The 21,834-nt window shown below is 40.2% G+C and overlaps 1 protein-coding gene across 1 annotated transcript in view; it reads right to left on the minus strand.

The window, feature by feature from the left end:
* CA8 (carbonic anhydrase 8) overlaps window positions 1-21,068 on the minus strand; it is a 45,635-nt gene extending 24,567 nt beyond the window's left edge. The window contains exons 1-4 of the mRNA XM_069004809.1: window positions 20,757-21,068; window positions 20,249-20,440; window positions 16,451-16,575; window positions 655-750 (exon numbers count right to left, since the gene is read on the minus strand). Coding sequence (XP_068860910.1) covers window positions 655-750; window positions 16,451-16,575; window positions 20,249-20,440; window positions 20,757-20,835 — 492 coding nt within the window. The 5' untranslated portion in view covers window positions 20,836-21,068. The remainder of the gene's footprint in view (window positions 1-654; window positions 751-16,450; window positions 16,576-20,248; window positions 20,441-20,756) is intronic.
* Window positions 21,069-21,834: the final 766 nt, after the last annotated feature.

Raw genomic sequence — 21,834 nt, forward strand, 5'->3', positions numbered from 1 at the left:
AGTGCTAACTTCCCAGATTTCATTGTCCCCAGGAAACTTTAAGCCTCCTCATTGCAGGCTTTTCTGAGGGTCTCTGGCAAATCTTGTTAACACTCAATCTCTGAAGAAGTAATATGACTCCACCTCGCATTTGTCCTGTGTGAAGAAACACACTTGTCCCTGTGTTCAGGAAAGCACAATTCTACTACCACTTTTCAGAAGTGCCAGTGGGTTAGTAGGCCTTTTTTTTTTCATCTTTCCTCCTCTCCTCTATTTCCTTCTCTCTTCTATTTCCTCAATCCCTGAACAGCAGACCTGGCCAGTAATAAAAAGAAATACATCATAGTGAATCACTTGTATCTCCTGACAGCCCTCATCCTGCCTTCAGAGGAATGGAGATTGGATGTCTACTTATAGCCAGAGCCACAGAAAGATGCCTAACTATGTATTATCCCTTCTTTAACTAACATACTTCCAATATCCTGTTTAAACAAGAATTAATTGCTTAGCTCACATATAGAAGACATGACTGAAAAATATCTTTCAAATAGAATACCAGCAGTCATACATTGTTTTCTGTTATGAAATCATTAAAAATTAAATAACATGGAAAGGACCTCATTACCCTCAGACAAATGACAGTGCATCATAGCAAGTGTAACACAGGAAACTTACCTGCACAAACAAAGCAATAATTGCTATGCCGTGCTTCTTCCCTACTGCCTCATCAATGCTGCTGTACAGTGTGGAGTTCCAGTGCATTAGATGAAGCTAAAACAAAGCAGTGCAAATAGAGCAATAGAGAAATATGTTTTGTAATTAAACACACCAGCAATTAACATCAATTAACAAAGCCTCAGCATGTCGTGTGTGCGCATGCATGACTATACGTGTATGCTCATGGCTGTGCATGTAGGGATAAGTGGATTTACTACTGTAAATATCAGGAACACCAAGATAAAACACAGATAAAGTTTCAGATAAAGTGATGTATAGCCAGTTACCAAAAATGCACATCAAAGGTGTAAATGACTATACTGTTGATGATTTAACAACTCCTTCAATCTGAATTCTGAAAAAATGTCAGCTAATGAAATCCACCAACATTGCCTCTCAGCCAGCCAGCTCTCTCCCAAGGTAGGAGAATTATTATGGACATAGGCTGTCCAAACACATGTTTGACTGACTGACTGTACTATCACAACGCCACTTGTCTCACACACTACCTCCCAAGATGAATCACTCAAATGTCAGTAGTAAGAGTAGAAGTGATTTCAGAAAAGGTTAAACATAGAGAAAGTCAAGCAGAGAAAAGTGGTTTGAGGACCACCTTAGGGATAATGCTGAAAGAAAGGGATGGTAAAGAGCAAAGGAGTTAATGCATTAATACATGGCAGGCAGTAGACACTGGATAGTAAACACAAAGTCTGTTCCAGGGAAGTGTCACAGCATGATTTGGGAAGTGGTGTTTGAGAAAAGTGCTGCAAGACAGACCAGCAGGAAGTTGGAAAGGGAGAAAAGAAGGGAGGAGAGAGAAGGAGGAAGGTGGGAAGGGAGATGGGGGAAGAGAGGAAAAAGAATAGTGCTGGAAAACAGAGTGACAGCTGGAAAGAGAAAAAGGGAAGGAGAGAGGGAGGGAAGTACATGAAAAAAAGTCATTCAGACAGTGAGGTAGCAAGGAAGTAGTAAGTGTTTGTAGTAAAGTGTGTGGGTTTTTTAAACCATGTTTTATCCTGCATATTTGTGGTTCTCTAGAGCTGTTCTTTTGTGTGTTCTTTTTTATTTGTAATAGAACATCAGATATAAACATCAGATAACAGTTTCAAAAAAAGATGGCAACAAGTCTACAAACACTACAAAATATGAAGTCTTGAGAGTACAGATCATAAACAACATGGCCTATAACTCTTGTTAATATTTATGAGAATCAGATGTGCACAAAGACCAGAATCCTTTCACAAATCTTGAAATTGTCAATGTGATATAATGCCCATGCACATGGACAACATCATATCCATGAATCCGTATCTCACAACTAGGAATAATCACAGAGGCTATTAATGTCCTATATTTTGTTAACCTTCACTTTTACATTTATTTGAGACAGCTGTTTGAAAAGTGCACACTCACAAGCAGTGCCAGCCCCTGATATGAACATAACTATGCAGGGGTTTTTAAACAATCAGCTGCAGTGCGTTGGCAGCTTCCCATGGTGTAGTTTTCAGAATACAAAGCAGCCACACATGTCAGGTTGGCAGAAAAGGCTCTGCTCACCTTGTTGGTAATGTTTTGATACTTGGTAGTTATGATGGTTCTACACAACCAAAATGAGTCAGCTACGCTGTTACTGATTATCAGTGGCTGGCTTGACATGCCAGACAGTATATTTTTACAAAAACATCAGAAGGCAATCAGAAAATCCTTAGCACTCAAAAAATCCACTTTTCTCTTGAAAAAATAATAATTTTGAGCCTTTTAAGATTACAGCTGTAATCAAAGAATTGTAGCAGCGACTTCTTTAAAATCAGATAAACTGAAAACTCATGAAGGCAAATGATAATAAAGTGCTGATAAAGTTGATTTGCTCTGTGAACAGCTGGAGACACTCTCCTACACAGTGAAGATTAAGAAATCATTCCAGGTAGCAGAACAAACCCTCTGGAAGGATTCTTCTGTATGGAACACATTCTAAGAAATTTCTTAATTTTCATCCAGTCCCCAGTCAACCAAAAGACTACGGAACCCAATCCTTTTTTTGGAAAAGCTGACAGACATTAACAAGGGGCCTGTCTCAAAACAAGACTTTCTCGTAACTGAGTAAGGACCTGAGATTCTGGCTTTAAAATCAATAAACATTGATCAAATGAAAACCCTATCCCTTAAATCCATTCCTTTCTCTACCACAGAAATACATTCTACGTCAATATGAAAAGGCTTGATAGAAGATTTTTATACAGAATTGGAGTCCTGGGATGACAGATTCCAGCAGGAATCAGTCTCTCTATATGACCTAGCACATTCATCAGTTCTGGAAACCAGTGTCTCTCAATAAAAAACACAGTTACAAAAATGTACATTTTTTCCCTGTCTGGGGCACTGACTACTCTGTGGAAATCTGCAGGGTCTTAAACTCACCGAGAGCAAAAATGATCTTTTAAGCTCTGTTGATGACCTTACTTTCCCAGCTCACACATAAAATACATAATGACAGGATAATTTATGTTGGAAGTAACCTCTGAAGTTCAGGTGCTTTGCAGCAGCACCAACTTCAAAGTTAGCTACTAATTCAAAGTCAGGTCAGGTTGTTCAGGTCCTTGTCCAACTAAGTTTTGCATATCTCCAACGATGGAGGTCTCTAGATAACCTGTTCTGTGCTTGACCTCCCCCATAATTTATTTCTCCTTCTACCTAATCAGAATCTCTCCTGTTGCAACCTGTGTCCCTTGCCTCTTGTTCTTTCACACTCCTCAGGATTCTTTGTTTGGGAACCCAGGCATGAATGGTCTGTGACCACCAGATTAGTATCTCTTGATTGCCTCCTGAATGATGCCTCTATCTCAGACCTCCTCAGTCATCCACCAGTGTGAATCGCCATATTTCACCTAAGCTTACTTTCAACTAAGCTTGCCCAACTCTTACAATGTCAGGAAAGTTTCTACTAGCTCTGTCCCTTACTGTGACATGCTCGTGTCCTTGTGTCACCCAAATGTCAGACCAAACATGACACAGGCTAATTCCTTACAGGAATACATTCTGAAATAAATCACGGCTCATCATCTGTTATGACGTATCTGATTAATGGTAAGAGGAGAAGAAAGACTCTGCTCCAACATCTCTACATTCTTGTATGATCTTAATGTCACAAATTTGCTGTAAACCTGCTCAGTCTGGAATGTCCTGCTGCCATAAAAAGCAGCTCATATGCTATAATTCCTTTCTTTATGAATATTTATTGCTAAACTGCTGAAACTCTAATTTGCTATTGGGATCCCTATAAAACCCTGTTCAATGTGCTGTGTTTCCACTGGCTAAGTCAGGCAGTTTGGAACAGAGCACCAAGCTCACACTCCATAGGAGTCTAGGGGAAATGTGCCAATAGCAAAAAGTGTCCTGAACCCCTGGCACCAGAACCAGGCTCTACAGGGGCCTGAGAAAACCACTGGCAGCTCAGGCAGCAAGAGGCCACATGAAACACCTGCCCAACCTGGATGTAGGTCCTGCCTCAACTTAATTGGCAACCATAGCCCGTATGGCAAGAGCTACTGGCATAGAGGATTCTTCTATTTAACAGGCTCTTGTTTGTGCTCTATGCACAGTAGAAGACCATAATTTTTAAATAATTCCTCTTTAGATCTATTAGAATATCTGATTAGGACACAATCTTCAGTGGGCTTGCTTGAATCTATGCAGCTGGCACAATCACCTATTGCATTTTTTCCACTCTCTACACTCTTGACTGAGAGGCTAATTATTACAAAAGCTTCTTTCTTCAGTGCATGCTGCATCATGTGTGAATTAATCTTGTAGCAACCTTTGTTCCTTGCCCAGAACTAGGATATACAGCTATTCCTTGTTAGCTGTGCAACCAGCAATTACAAGCTCCAGAAAAGTCTGCTTAGTATAATAATATTACAGGATAGAAGGCACCTCTCAACAAATCTCTCAAGGATTTTGAGAAATTTTTTCTGTCACTGCTGAGAAAGAGTGTAGCTGAAACTCCCTTTTGATTCCACATAAACACCATCTCAGAGATAAATCTGTATCTCTAAGGTAAATTAAAGCAGCTTTAGAATTTCTCTGCTAAAGATTGTGGAGATAAGAAATGTCCTCCTGGACTCACCCAAGTTTGCCAGGGATCAGTATATTCCAGTTCCAGTCACAACATGCCATAAAAGTGGAGTAGGGAACAGTAAAAATGGCAAACTCTGGCTACCTAACCAGGACCAGCATGAAGGCTTTTCCCTGGATTGAGGGGGATGAAACGAAGCTGAGGATTTCAGCTAGTAATAATGGAAGGCAACACAGTCTAGTTGTACAATAACGATGTGTAATTTCAACAGCACAAATATTGCGTAAGCAACATCTCAAGAGAACAAAATGTGGAAAATTGTGTCTTGCTATTTTACATGTGCACAAGAATTTATGAGTTGATACTTGACCTGGCACTGAGTTGTTTCAGGAAGCAATTGACTAAGCTGTTGGCAGTGACCATAACATACAGTAATTAAGTTCAAAATCCTCACAAGGAGACCAAACCAAGGATATGACCAGGGCACACAGCTTACAGAAAAGTGATTAAAAAACCAGAAAGTTAGTTATTAACAGCTTGAAGGAGAGGTTTAGGAAAATAAAGTTAGTGGAATTGATACACAGGCTGCTTGAAAATATCTTAGGAGAAGCAAGAGTAAGTATACATACTTCATGCCACAAAACAAAGAAACAAATACCCATAAAGTAACAAAGTCTTCATGGTTAAACATTACAAGTTTAGTCAAAGTAAACATGCTTCTTTTGAAAATGAAAATGCAAATAGAAGAAAATTACTAGATCATGAACTCTGGGCAAAATGAAGAAGAAGAGGATGAGAATGTCATTAGTGCACTTGGTTTATGCTTCCAGACTTGAATTTTTCAAGGCTTCTATAGTGGATAGGTGCCAAATTGCCACTGAATTTCAGTATAATTTAAATCCTCTTTAAAATTCCATACACAGATGATTGTAATGAAAAAATTACATAAAGGGAACTCTTTGCCTATCTGTGAAAGCAACACTAATTTCACCACTAAGAGACACAACTGAAAGCAGTGCCAATGAAAACAGATGACAACACTGTTAGCATTAAAAATCTCCTGACAAATGTAATGTAGAAGAGAAAGCACAGTTTCTGCTGAACTTCTGCTTGGTATAATTTATTGAAAGTGTTAATGATCGAGCAGATCTAGTCTGCGCATTAATCGTCAGGCTCCAGGTATGTTCAGAACAAGATGACATTCCCTGAACAAAGAAGTTTGTAATCTAAGATCAGAGAAATTAGGTGCACATAAATCAAGATGGAGCAGAGTACAAGGTATCCTGGAGATACTGTTTAAACAACTTTGCAATCTCAGTGTGAGACACTACATGTTTCAGGTCAAAAGCTAAATTCACTGCTAAAACATGCTGAACAAATGCTTGACTGGGACACCAGGACAGTCAAGAACCTTTGCTGACTGGTGCTCTCCTCTCCATGAACATCTTTGAAAGAAAGAAGAACTGCTGTAAAAAAAGGGGGTTTTGTTGTATCTTAACAGGAAGGACTGCAAAGACACCTTCCAAAATCTATTCTCTTTCCAAATGAGCCAGCCAAGTGAAAGCAGAAGTAGTCAAAGCAATTGTGTGGCATACCTTCAGATGTGCCACTCAAAAGGTATGAATGGTGGGACTATTGAATTATTTGCAGCATCTCAGGAAACATTCTTGCAGTTTCTTTTGGTGAAGTTACTAAAGAAGGATCTACATAACAGAATAATAAAAGCATTGCAACATCTAATATTAAACAGGAATCTCTGTTCCCTTTGAAAAGTCTAATCACACACAGCATCCTCATTTCATTTTACACAAAGAACTACTGGTCCATTAAAAAAATGAAATTAACAGCAGGAAGTACTGATGTACATGGAAAAACTCAAAACACAACAGCTACAAACAGTAAGCTAAAAAGAAAAGTAACGGGAACCATAAAAATCCAACAAGTGCTCTTCTTTCTGTTCTGGGAAAAGAAGCCATTGTTTAAAAAAAAATAAACAAAAGAAGAATATTCATGGTTAATGCAACTGCAACTTGCCTATTTCTTAGGAAAATCACTGGCAAAACCATCATAGGGTGTAGGGGAAACTGAGGATACATAATTTGTCATCTGTGTGTATTTATTTTTTCTTCACTTTTGAAATTACAAGCACAGCTTGTGTCTACTGGCACACACAGGAGATTAAAATAAAACAGGAATTAATCAAAATTAACATTTTTCTAATAGTAATGTAAGTATACAAGCTAAGAAAAGGACTGAAAAAGGCAAAATGCCCTTGTCTCTATGCTGCCAACTTTCAATATAAACCTAATAGTAAGAAACTAAACAGCTACACAGTTATTACTGTCAGATTCATAGCTCAGGCTCTTCACTGTGCCAAGTTTCTGCTCAGTGTGTGAAGCAAGGAGCACCACAGCAACTTATTGTTCCCTGATACCATGTTTGGCCCCAGCAAACATGTAGGCTGAAGTGCCCTGGGTCTGCCTTTACCTGCGCTAACAGAAACAAATATACTTTCAGGCCTTTCTTTTTCCTTCCTTTGAAATGTGAAAGCCAGGAAGGAAAAAGCAAAGGTTTTACTACAGGACTCTCCAGCATACCTTCACCCTGGGTTCTTGCCAGCCTGAGAGTGTGTATGTGTGTGTCTGCATGTGCTTTTGTAGCTCCATAGTTAGATAGGGTGAGGCTTGGAAAAAAGACCGGACCTTGATGGATAGTTGATATTACAGACTAGCAAAATCATCAAGAAGACAGAAAACACAAAGAGCTATAGGTTAAGTATTTAATTCTGGAAGTGTTATTTATATGACTAAGCATTTAATAAAAGCATGTCCAGTTCCAAAGTGTTGCCTGCAATCTGTTGTCTAGGATTTAAAACCAGACTGTCTGTATGTGGAAGGTTTTAAACCACCAATTTAATTTTCAATGGTAGATTGTCTCATGAAGGCAGAATAGAAAACACTCCCTCCCTGTTAATTTGCCAAGTTTTGTTAAAAACTGATTTGAATCCCAAAGTTCTCTGTGTTTCAAAGGTAATGGTCTGTCTTAAGATATGAGAACGTGCAGCTGCATATTATCTTCTTAAGTCATAATCTTGACTGTTATCCAGTGAGCAGTGGTTCTTCCATAGTACACTCCTCTAGGAAACTCAGTCAGGTTTTTGTTTTCCTGTAACATTGGCTAAACTTTCTTTGAAATAATAAACTTTGTTATGCTTCTCCAACAGTTTTCTCTTGAATTTCAGTTTTGTGGATTGCATAATAGTGTGCTATACTTTTCTCCTCTTCCATAGTTCCACGTACTCCACAAACTTTGCTAAACTTTAGCTGTTCCCCAGTTCGGTTCATTACATGGCTTAATGATGGAACAGTAAAAAGGCAGGAATGATCAGTATCTCATTGACAACACTGTGGTCTATGGACTAGGGCATCACATAGCCCTGTGGTTAAATTACTGAACCCAGATTTACAACCCAAGTTAGGTATTCCAACACTACAGTGTCTGAAAGTCTTATTAGAATTTGAGCATCTAGGAATCATGAGTCAGTTCTACCTCATGTGTGACCATGGCCAAACAATTTAATCCCTTTGAACTTGTTTTCAACCAGTTCCTTGGCAATAGCAGAACTCATCTCCCTTGCACTGATGTTTTAAGGATTACATTATTTGTGCTTGTGATGCACTCAGGCATAACAGCAAATACTTGTGGAAGCCTCCCAAGGTTTTCAGCTCTTAGATGACCTACAAGTTTCATCCCTTACCTCTTGAGGGCCATGAGTGCACCATTAGCACAAATAACACAAAATTTGGGGTTAGCATCAGAAAGCTATTACTTCTGTTTTTTAGAGTATTTACTTATACATTGGGGCCAGTCTAGGAACTGGTCCTGACCCAAGCATGCAGCATGGAAAACAACAAAATAAGGACTCTCCTTTCCCCTTCTTCAACAAGTGATAAGTTTTAGATAGCAAAACAGCTAGGCCTAGTGGTTAGGGCAAAGTGCCAAACAAAACCAAATAGGAAAACCAAGACAGCAGGAAACTGAAGCAAAATACATGCAGAGTGCCAGCAAGGATCATGGAAGAAGTTAGAAAATTATGTACAGCTGTAGCAAATCACAGCAAGGGCACACAGCCAAGAAAAGTGGCAAAGACTTGAGCAGAAAACTTGTTGAGCTCCAAAACAGGTTTAAATCTTCTGCTGAACTCCCCTCTTCTAATAGACTACACAAGGTCTTCTCTCACAGCAGAAATAAGCTACATAAGCAGCCAGAGTTGGGGACAGTTTTCTGTAAGGGTTGTCTGATAGCATCCTCTATATCCACATATACAGGCACTGTCAGCAAGACAATTGTGTAAGAAAGTAGAGTAAGGAGAAGGCAAAGCTGCAAATCTGCTCAAGGAATGGAAAAGAATCACATATTTTTAAAAAGTGCCAGAGCCTATATTGTTGCTACCACAGACAGGGTATGCTAAGAGCTCTTCTGTCCAAGGTTACACACCTGTCTCCACAAGGATGCAGTGCCACCAAACAGGCTGCAACTGTACATCTTATCTTAGCCCAGTAGGGCTGCAAGAAAATTTGATGCAAAACCTCTATTACAGGCAGAACACAACTGCTTGAGCTTCTGGAATAATTAAAGCAATAAACTGAGATTAGGTGGAACAGAGAACCCAGAGAAGGGTTGATCTCTTCAGTCGCTCCTCATTTTCTTCACATTCTCTCTTCCTCACCCAACTTTTCTTCACTTACAAATTTTTTCCTATTAGTTTGTCCTATTCTGCTCAGTCATTTTGAGTTTGAACTCTTTATTTCTTCAATGAATACTGAAATTCTCCATCCTGGTAGAAGTTACAAACCACAGACAGTTGCAACTACCACCTCAAAAGTGGTTTAGGTGCACATGGGCCACAAAGCTTCTCCACACAAAACTCAAATCACTCTTAAAAAACAGACACAAAGATAAAGAGGCTTCAGTACACACTGTTGACACCACTCTTCTTTGACCTGGTGTCTGTCAGCTTGTATATCTTCCACAATCCAATAAATATATTGTAGATTTTACACAGAAGGGAAATCACATTTGCTACCTCTAAAGAAGTGTACCTTTTTCCACAGGGCTTAACTTAAATTTTTTTCAGGTGTTAGACAAGATAAAACCATGTTTGTGCTACTACATCAGCCCATTTTTGCACCTACTTTCAAGAATTCACAATAGAAAGCACATAGGTGCATCCCTGAAAATTAAAACTGTATGTGAGTGCGCAAAACAAGGGCAAATCAAAGCTCATAATGGCAAATTACCCCAAAAAAAAGTATACTCCAGAGACTGCATGTGCCTCCTTAGGTCAAATTAACCTTCAACAACAATAAAAATATAACACTGAAAGAACTTAAAGCACTAGCAATCTTAGGAGTCATAAGCTTATCATGTGTGCTTTTACAATGATGGTGATTTTTTCTTTATCTCATTGCTGGTTTCATGTTTCCCTGTATATAGGGAGGAGATAAAGATCTCACAGTTTTGTCCCAGCACAAAAAATCCCAACAGAAGTCACATCAATTAGAGGATTACAGAGTGTATGGTACATAGAACAATCCAGAAAAATACTTAAACACATGCACATTTGGGGCTAGGATCCCACATAACACAATTCACTGACAGTCCTGGAACTGGTGCTAAGACAAATTTTGTCCATGAAGTGCTGTGTAAGGCTAAGTATTATTGTTATGTTCCTCAATGGCATCTACACAACATGCAAAAAATTGCTTTTGTAGAAATCACTGAGATTTAGAAAACAAAACTGGAAACATCTGTTTGGCATATTTTCCTGTGTTTTTCCACAATTCTGTCCTCAAAAATTAGATACTGTCCAATGAAAATATCTACTTTAAACAATTATTACTCTTATTCATAACCTGTCAAGGATATCGCTATTACACAAATGTCATCATTTCCTTAAAAGGCACACTGTGTTTAATCACAGCTAAGAGTGTTCACCTGCAATGATTCCAAAATTTAGAAGATCATCCAAGACGATTAGTAACAAGTTAATTTTCCGCCAGAAAACTTGGACAGCTTCTGAGCAGAGTTCCAGACCTCAGCATGATGCTACGTAAACTCTTCTGGAATCTGTTCTTTTTGCCTCCTGTTAAATTCACGAGTGCCTAGGCAAGATATTCTTCATTCAAAGGTCTTGTGCTGCCAACATGAGTGGAATTAATTTTTTTTTTTCCACAAGCAGGCAATCATTGCAACCAACTAAAGCAACAGGATTTACTCCTTTGTTTATCTTTTAGAGTTTATTACTTGGATCATAGTCCTATTAAAGAAACTGCTGTCATCACAGTTTAAATTCTGCTTGCCATTCACACCTACCCAGTCTTTCTGCAGCTTGTAGGTCTCTGAATAAAGAGGGAGAGACACGCTGGCAAGCCCACTGTTTCCCAGGCCTTCCATTACAGTTACAAATACTTGGGTTCATTTTTTAGCCCAGATAAGGTAATAAGAAAATGATTAAAAGAGATGGCAAGGTTAAACAGCATTGGAAAAGAATATTAAAAGTTGGCAAAAAAAATAAATTTCTGTGTTGAAAGCATGAAACCTTCCCTCAAGAAATGCCAGAAAAGGGGTGTACTGTCTGCAGATATCTGATTTCAGAGCAAGGCACAGAGAAAACCTCACGCTGAAGACTGTAAAGACTTTAGTAGGTAAGTGCAATGTTAACAGCCTAACCGGAAGCCCTAAAGCTTTAACTCTGTTAGATGAGTACTTTAGGCACCACTGCTCGTTAAGAAAGGAACACTTCATGGTTTAAATCAAATAGAGGGTAGCATATGTGTTTTGCATAATGTTACCTTCATTGCAGCAGGTATTTCAGTTACTCTGAAAGAGTCTACTGAATTAATTAGTCTGCTCTTCGTTATGCAACAGAAAGGAACAGCTTTTATTCCTGTCCAGAACTGATTCTGGTCCTTCCAGCAACTAGATTTTCTTCTGTTCTACTCAAAAAATGTAGGACAGACAATAATAGTTTTTAATCTTCCTGGACATCTTGGAAATATTTTTTAAATTATTTTCTGCCAGCCCACTTCTACTGAGAGCTTTCACATGGTTCACAGCTAATGTAATCCTACATTTTAAAGAGGATGGATTACAGAGAATTATCCTCCTGGTTATATTGCAAGTGGTGAAAGGAACCTTTTTATTTTCCCTGATACAGTTTTATTTCAGAGCAGCGGCCTGGAAAAAACTGTGCCATTGTGGTCAGTTTGTGCCTTTGGTCACATCACCACTTGAGTAACTAAGAGGAAGAGACAACTTTAAGGCATATTTCTCCCTGTTTCCCTTCATTTCAGAAGTAGTGAAAACATTTTTTTGCCATAAACCAGTATTGATGTTATCATGTGTTTTACTTTCTCCTGCTGGCTTTCATTTCTTTTTTGACTTTTCATTCAGCCCAGCACTATAATATGCTGTGTTTATACAGAGATCAGATACAATGGGAACTCATTTTTGCTCCCATTTCAGTTTGTTAACAATAAAAATAAATAGCAGCAATTTGCAATTCCTGTTCTCCTCTATCTCCCTGTTATATAAGGGAAAGAGGTAAGGGAAAGAGTCAGTTTCATTAGTTCTTCATTTGCTTTTCCTTCTTCTCCAACCCATACCCTTTGCATCAAGGAGAAGAATAAAGATGCCAAATGGTTTCCTCTCTATCCTACACCTAAATCAGCTTCAGGTAAATCACATGTATAAATGTGGATTTCACTGCTCTGTGGAAATTTGTACTGTAAAGCAGAGATATTTGGTACCCTGTTCCATTTGCTGGCAGAAACAGTCTCTCAATGTTAAGATCATTACTAAACATTTAGCATATGTCGTGGTCAACATTACTTTGGCCAAAAGGCAAAGTAGCACTGTTTTACATGCAGTAGAAGTACTCGGTGAGAACGATTTCTGGAGAAAGTCACACAAATGTTTCCTTCCAATTTCTGGCCAAAGGGCAAGAATGGCCTTCATGCTCTTGTTTCCATGGGAAAGAGAGAGGAGTATTGGTACGTACAGCACTCTGCTTTTCCTTGGTTTAAAAAGAGATGTTACAGTATTTACTTTTGACAACTATTTATTGTTTTGTCCTGCTTTCCTGACTTACTGCAAACACTGAATTTTCAGTGAAAATGAAAACACTGGCATATCACTGTCTACATTTTGGTGTCTTCAGTCAAGGAAGGTGGAAAGCACATCTTTGCTGAACCTCATATAAAAATTAAAAGCAACTCAGCCTCCAAGCCACATGAACAACATTTTTCAAAAATATGTGTTAGTTCAAGAAGCTGTTCCAGAGGTTACACAAGCTTTGTAGTCTAAGCAAATTCCCCATCAACCTATATATCCTAACTACATGCAAAGGCCCTAGCTGTGTAGTAAGAAGTAATGGATTTTTGCACTAAGAAACATGGGATATTACCCAACTAATACAGGATATTGCCTAACATCTATAAAAGAAGTTATGGTACCAAAGATAAAGAAAGTAAGGAAGTAATGAAGATTGGTCTTCCAAACTTTGAAAAATTACACTCTTTTTCAAAGCCATCTTTTACAAAGGCCATTACACTGATAATCTGAAGCTGTTACACAACTATTTTGTCCAGTGTAATAAAATAAAGATGTAGGGTCCTCAGCCCTAAAAAAACAGACTGCTGCTCCAGTCAATAATTAGTCTTAGTCATCTCAGATCTCTTCAAACTAAAAACTGATTTCTGTAGGACTGCTAAGGCTTTGCATAGCAGAGTGTATAATCTAGGCCAAGCTGTTGTGTTGTTAATGTACTGACTTAAACCGAGTACTTCCATTTTCATATAACTGCTTATCCCCTTGTTTTCCTCTCATAAAGAGAGGAGAACCCTTATCATTTGCCATGGAAATAATTTCTAGCTCCTTAGGAAAATGTCCTGCTAGATTTATTACACTTGAAAAAGACCCAGACATATGCACTTGGGGCTCAACATATTTCTAGGCATGCACTGGTTCACAAACAAATGCCAGCTTATTTTGTACAAAAGCCTAAACTACACCAGATTGCTTGGATGTAGCCAAAATAGGCATCAATTGCTGTTTGTGTTCAGTAACCAAAAAACTTAGCTCGGCTGATTAGAGTATGGTACTTATAGTACCAAGATTGTGGGATCAATCCTCATATGGGTCATTTACTTAAGAGCTGGACTTGATAATCCCTTCATTGAGTGATGTGAGTCCCTTCCAAATGAGGATATTCTGTGAATCTGTGAAACCCAGTGAAAATCAAGGCAAAGATACATTCAGAATGTTTCCAACAAATGCCAATGTCAAAAGCTAAGAGAATAAGATTTCCTGGTCTGTTGATCAAAGCCATTGTACAAAAAAAAAAAAAAAAGACTATGCCTGGAATGGAAACAGTAAAGTTTCCATTCTGGAGTCTCAGGTGTACTACATAAACATTCACAGTGGCCACAAGCACCCATTTTATTATTGCTCAAGTATAATATTTGATCTGGACAATTTGAGAAGGAATTAATATAACAGCTCTTTGTGCATGCAGCAGAAGGAAATGCAGTTTATCTGTCAAACAAAGTGCTCTCCACTTTCTTGCAGCTTGGGGCAGAAGATGATGAACTGGCCATTTTCTGCCATAAGAATTTTTCTGTTTACAAAATGAAGCATTCACACTGTACTTAAAGTGCATTATGAATCAGTTTTTTTCTGCTAGAGAATTTTTGCATCAGTAATTATTTCTTGGAAATTAGAGTTTAGTTGAAAGCTGCTTAGATGCAGGAAACAGAAAAACACTGGCTTGCTCACCTCCAGGTGATGTTCTTCAACTGTGCCAGACTTCTGTTTGTGCAGCTGTTGTACTGCTTTTAAAGTAGGTGAAGGATGAAATCCCTTCATGACTTATTAAGTTTGTTGTTTTGTATCTCTGGGTCAAGCATATTTTTCTCTGGACTGATCTGGAGTAGATAATTCTAGGTTTTCTGCAGATTTTCAATAGACTGTTCCCAAATAGCACCAAGGCTGTTTCAAGCAACCCTTAATAAACAAAGAGACAGGAAACCCTGATAGACTCCCAAGTACAGTGCTCAGCATAGTTCATCTCAATATTTCCCGACCACCACATGCCAGATCAGCCTCGAAGAAAAGCACTAAGCAGAGCTGTTTCATAATGAACTGGCTACTTCCAGCCTCAGGGGAGCACTGCAGTATCCTGAAGGCCTTATTGCCCATATAAATCATATTGTATATATTATGCCAGGTAACCAGGATGCAGAAGTCATTCCCTTGTCTTCCCTTCAGTTGATAAGTCTTACCCATTCAAGCAATTCTGCGTTTCCAGGACCTGCCTAGAATCAACATGCAGAGGGGATCTACACATAGATGTGGCACTTAGGGAGATGGTTTAGGGGAGGACTGTGGCAGTATTAGGTTTCCGGTTGTACTTTTTGACCTTAAAAGTTTTTTCCAATCTAAATGATTCTATGATCTGACTCAATTCAACCTGAAAACCCCCTATGAGTAAATATATGGGGAGTTGTGATGGACCAGCACAAAATAGCAAATAACAGAGACCAGAATTTGACCCACAACTCTGAAAGAAACTGTTTGAACATCCCTAAGAATTAGATTGATGATGTAAGGTCACAAGATTTTTACACTTAGTTCTGCAGTAGTTGCTTTAATGTTCTTTAATATCTTTGTATTATTTTCCATAAGACAGTTATATTCCAGTAGTCAGGCACTCACGAACACTACAATAATAAATTTCCAAGCACTGAGCACAGTGAAAAAAAGAAACAGTTTCAGATTCATGAGGGATTATGATAGATAAATAAGGCAAAAATAACTTAAAGAACTCTGAAAAATCTTGACTTTCTTTACAACAAATAGTGCACAACAAACGAAATAAAAGATGCAAAGCTGAAGTCATCAAACATCAGGGATGTTATCTGCTAAAACTAGTCTTGCAGCCCAGGACCTAAGGGATACTCCAAGCCATTCCTTGACAGGTGTAAGCAATGGGACAGTGGGAAGTGAAGTAATATGACAAACTGCTGCTGGAGGGCAGGAGAAATAGGACCAAGCATATTGTGTTGCCTATGACACGAACCCCATGAGCAGCTGAATTTTTTAAGACTGTATTATCACTTAGCTTTTATTTCAAAATCTTGTGCTTCTTCGAGATATTGCAGAACATACACAGGACTATCACATAATCTTCAATTTTCAAGTGTGTAAAGCTGTTTCATGAACAAATTGCTCTACACTTACTCCAAATTGACCTAAATTGTTATTACTCACCTTGGAAATATTTCCAGTGGCTAGTTCTCCCCATCTATAGCTATTAGTCAAGGTGACATAGGAAGTGTTGAAATGGCAGATCTTGTTAGAACACTAATAAGAAGTTAATAATTCTGCAAGTTAACTTTACGACCAATTAATCATACAATGTGATGAGTGCTGGAGGCATTCTATTCCAGATGCATATCCTAATTTACCTGCATTAAAGCACACCTCAGGAAGATAGCTTTGCGGTTGAAACAGAAAGCATGCTGAGCTAAAAGGAAATTGCTTTTGGGTTACCAAGAATTCAGGCTATGAAATAAAATCTTTTGCATTTCATGGGTGTTATACAGTGCAGTGCACTCTTACCTCCATGGGAAAGGCCTTAAAATTAACCGTGTGTTCAGAGCCACGCTGGTTTTCTCTCCCCCAATGAAATCGAACATCATGTAGTTCAAACTCGTGTCCCCGAGGTAATGGCCCCCCTATTAACACTGGGAAAGAAGATAAGTGATAAAGAACTTGTCTTTCAAAGCAGACAAGCCACTGAGTATATTCTCCAAATACAACAAAGAGATTGTGGCAGTCTTCTACATTATTAGTGGTACCAGAGAGGAGAAGAGTTAAGTTGACAGACTTGTCATCATTACTTCTGAAGAACCTTGCAGGTACAGAACATGAACTGAGGCAGTTATGAAAAACAGTAAAAATGCTGTCATATTGAACTCTTTGTTTTATGAGGCAGAACACCAAACAAAAAAATTATGCCTTTACCAGTCAGAAGAGGGAATGTTTATTGGTCTTATCAAGACATTAACTGTGTGCTCTAAACAGATGGCAGGGGTTCTGAATTGAGCTGGGAAGTTACCTCCAAGCTGTCCAAATGCTTACTCTCCATCACCTATATTTACTATGGGTCACAGAAATAGATAGAAAACTTTTGATTGCAAATATTTTGCTAGGTAAAGGCGTTCAGTCATATACCACCTGTCAGGCTTCTGAGATACAGAATGCCTCCATACCGAAATATAATCAAACCTATTCAGTGGAGCAAAAAAACATGCTTCATTTACTTAAAAACAGCTTCTAGGCAGCCAAGGCCTTTCCTTACTCCAGTTTTTTAAACATCTGGAATTTCTTAAAAGCATCTGTCCACAATCGCAACATACGCACAAAAAATTTTATATAGCAGCTCAGTACTTTTGCATTAATAAAGACTTACAGCATAAGTAGTAAAAGCAAGCAGTTGTGAGGCCCAATCTGCTATGGAATTAATCAACAGAAACATTTTGCCCAGGGATTTCTGAATTTGCTTTAGATCAAATATTACACCACAAGCTGGAGGTAACTTCCCACTAAAATCATTGAATACAGGCTTCTAGGCAGGGCTGAGTTTTATTTAAGGGCATTTACAGTCTTCCCCAGAATCCATTAAATTCCAAATTACATTTCATAGACTTGGAATTAATCTTTTACAATCTCTGATAATTGATAAGGATTATTTAACTGCATGAAATAGAGCCTTAGGGATTTAGTTCCATAATATATAGCTATTTTGACACACAAACTATACAGCCTGAGTTTGGAGCACAAGACGTAGTGTAATACTAAAACATAAGTTAGCAATTGAACCATATTACAACTGTACAAACATAAAACCAAAGGTATGGAACTATAAAAAAACTGAAAGAAAACAGATCAATTATGGTTTTCATAAACAATTACGTTGGAGGGAAAAAAAAGTCAAATATTCCAAACTTTTAATAATTCTTCATAACTAATCTAACAGCCATTAGAGTTTCTAAAATGAAATGTCCTAAATGTAGTTATAGACTCAGATTTGCTTCTTAACCTTATCTATATTCTATCTATACTTATATCCCCTAGAGGGGAAATCTACAAATCTGGTGAACACTCAGGGAAACAACCAATGGAACTATTTAAGAAATCTGGACAAATGAAAAGAATTCATGATACTCAATTAGGGCTCAATTAGGATAATATAAATCATCATCATCTCAATTAGGAAAATTGAGCATTTTCTCTGTTTTAAAATATTGCTCTGAGAAAAACTGTAACGAAAACAAATGTTCTCTATATGATGTAGTTCTGGATCTCCAAGAACTTCAAAGAGTTTATTTCCAAGGCTTCAGTCAGGATACTTGATCCCATGATAAAATTATTTCATAGCTGGTCATGGTTCTTCCACCTAATGCACAACACATATTCCATCATCAAAATGAAAGCAGCTGTGAAAATGTTTGCAATTAAATAATGAGAAGGATTTGGGAATTCCATATGGACTGTGTGTCTTAAAGGATAAAATCAATCACAGTAATGACAAATTTATTTTTAATATGTATTTTAATCAGTTTACTTTTTTCCATAAAGAACTTTTTCTTTGACTCTAAACATTACAGTAGATGAGGATCTCTTGTACATTAATTGGACAGAGTTTCAAAAGCATTCAGTGCTCAATACTTCTCATCAAAATAATGTGGCTAAACGGATTTGTCATCAGAGATCCCCTGTGAGGAAAAGAAACTGCAGGAGTTTCTGCAATCCATGAAAAATGGCCAGAATACTAGGCCAGGTTAAAACACAGTTTATTAACTCTTTTCTCGTCTTGGTAGGTTTAAGAAATGTTGTCTTTTCCCTCTCAAATTATTCCCAGTTTACAAATAGAGAATGGGAAATTACATAACATGAAATCTAAGGATAAGCTGAAACTAAACCAAGATTTCCTAAATCATAATTCCATACTTCAGTCATAAACTTTTTCTCTATTTCACATTTTCTTATCATTTAAGACTCATCTGTCTGGCATCACACTGCATTCAAGTATAAAAAGAAGTCTTTCATTTTTTCTAATTCTCTTAATGGTTTTGCAAAGGCATTTAGGTGTGTTGGTCCCATCTCATTAATTATCGCTACTAACTGCCCTTGGGAAAGGTAGGATGGAAGGAGTTGCATTTTGGCATGCAAGTGATGAGGTCATTTGTGGTCACTCTCACTTCCTCCACAGGAGAATTCAAGAATTCCTGATCCTGCAGGGAGAACCTTATCCTTGGGAAAGAGCCCTGCTTCTGAAGGCAGTAAAACTGACTGGAAGTACAACATTTCTCTTTTATTGCAAATCTGCGAAATTACGTGGAAAGAAATGTTCTGTGTTGAAAAATACAGGGAAATTATCATCAAAAGGAAATTATAAAGGAAAGCATCAATATTAAAATAACAAACCCTTCCTTTCTAAAAAACTCTGTAAAACTGAACTGACTCCCTCACTTAGCACAGCTGTAGTTCCCAGTACTACTGAGTTCTCAGAAGGAAACAAAAGTTGGAATGTCTCATGGTTTGACAATGTTCAGCTGTTTAAATGCCCCCAAAGGGCTGTTACTAGCTAAGACTGGTTGAAATAACGTGGAGGTTCTTCCAAACACGTGGTAAGAACTACTGCAGTGCTGGAAAGCAAAATGGACTTTTTTCTCCCTACTTTCTTGTCTCCTTCATATAGAATATTTTACCCAGATGAAAGGTCTGAGTAAGATATTGCAATTTCACTTATATTGGAATTGTTTATTATTTGTTTCTAAATCATATTTGATGAGGGACACCAAAAATGTCATTGTTTAAGAAATGAGGACTGCCTTCTACTTGGTCCTCATCAATATTGTGAGCATGTTTAACTGGTGTATCTATCTTAAGCTGTCCAATTCCGTATTTAGTATTCAGAACCCACTCAAATTAAGGGGAAAAAGCACTTTTGACTTACATGGTCTTTGAACCATGAACAAATCTTGTCAGCTGTACAGAACAGTTTGGCACTCCACTGTCTTAGCAATAGTCTGTACTGCTTCTGAATGCAGACAGCTGCTAATGCCAGTGAATTGGATCCCACCATCACAAGAGGAAATTCTGGGCATGCTTCAAAGCAATCTGACTGACCATCCAGTCTGGCATCAAAATCTGCAACTCCCATTGCAACACTTGCTCCTCTTCCTACCAAAGTCAACAGCAACACTCTCACCGGGCATAGTCCATGCTGAATGGGCACAACTGTTCGCTGCTGGGAAAATCTGCTTTTCCTACACTCCAGGACATAAGTACAGTGAGTCTTCAGGCAACACAAGCTTTAGCCGGGAAAACCAAGGCCGTGTTTCGGCATACCTGATTTTGACTTCAGGGCAATCTGAATCGAATGCCCGTCGTTGATCACTTCACAGTCACGACACACCACGTAGTTCGGTGACAAACGCACTTCCAGGAGCGAGGGGTCATATTTAGCTTCTCTCGAGTTCAAGTTAATGGGCGACTGGTACTCCCCGTTAGCATCGGGGAAAATCAGCCCCCACTCCACTCCTGAAGCACAAGGGAAAAGTGGTTACGGGGGCACCCGGCAGCAGGCGCGGCGGGTCAGACAGACCCCGTCCGGCCGCTGCCCCCGGCAGGGAAGGGGCTGCCCCCGGCAGGGAAGGGGCTGCCCCGCCGGACCCGGCTGCTCCGCGGCCGCCGCCCCGCGCTGCCCTCCCGCCGGCGGGGACGGACCTGCTGCCCGCTGCGGGACGGCCGGGGACCGAACCCCGCTGCGCTCCGCCACCGAAATCCCCGCACCGCCTCCCCCTCCCCGGGCCGCGGACAAAGTTTCTCCCCGGCGGAGCCGCCGCCCGCTCCTCACCTTCCTCGTAGCCCCACTCCGGAGCCTCCTCCCGGCGCGGCAGGGGCTCGGCGCCCTCGATCAGGCTCCTGTCAGCCATGGGCGGGCGCCCCGGGAGCGGCCGGGCGGGGTGTGCGGTGTGCGAGCGTGTGCGGGGCGAGGCGGGCTGGCGGCGCTCGGCTCCGCGCCTGGACCTCCCCCCGCCCTCCGCCCCCGCCCGCGGGTGTCGGCGAGCGCCGGGGCAGGGGCAGGGCCGGGGGCGGCCGCCGGGTAACACCGGGAGCCCGTCGCTGTCCCAGCGGTGTGCGCGATGCGGGGCGGCGCGGCGAGCGAGAGGTGAGGTGGCAGCGGGCGTGCCCGGCGGGACGCTGCTCCCTGACCCTCCCGGCGGCTTCCTCGGCGTCCTCCGCAGGCTGCTTCCCTAGCCCCGGTGGGTGGGTGTGTGTCTCCACAGCTCCTGCTGCCCCTCCAGCTGGGCACAGGCGCTCTGTGCACTCGGGGACACCCAGGGAGAGCAACTTCAACAAGGGGAAGGGCAGAGCCCGGCCACTGGGGAGGAACGACCCAGGCGTCGGGACAGGAGGGGGACTACCTGTCTGGAAATGCAGTTGGGCATTGGGTGGGTGGCACCCACTGTGGGTCGTGGTGGGCATCAGGTCAGACATGAGCCAGCAGTGTGCCCTTGCCGCAAAGGTGAACGATACCTTGGGCTGCATTAGGCAAAGCAACGCCAACAAGTCGAGAGACGTGATCGTGCCCCTCTGCTCAGCTCTGGTGTGGGCACACCTGGGGTGCTGGGTTCAGATCTGGGTTCCTTCAGTACAAGAGAGACATGGACGTACTGAAGAGAGTCCAACAAATGGTCACGACCATGGTTAAGGTGCTGGACCATCTCTCCTATGAGGAAAGGCTGAGAGAGCTGGGACTGTTCAGCTTAGAGAAGAGCAGGCTCAATGTGATCTCACAGATGTGTACAAATACCCGAAGGGAAGATGCAAAGAGGGTGGAGCCAGGCTCGTTTCAGTGGGGTCCAGTAACAAGACCAGTGGTGATGGGCACAAATTGAAACATGGGAGGTTCCTTTTGAACATCAGGAAAC

The sequence above is a fragment of the Aphelocoma coerulescens genome, chromosome 2 (genome assembly GCF_041296385.1).
Source record: "Aphelocoma coerulescens isolate FSJ_1873_10779 chromosome 2, UR_Acoe_1.0, whole genome shotgun sequence".
NCBI classification, from domain to species: domain Eukaryota; kingdom Metazoa; phylum Chordata; class Aves; order Passeriformes; family Corvidae; genus Aphelocoma; species Aphelocoma coerulescens.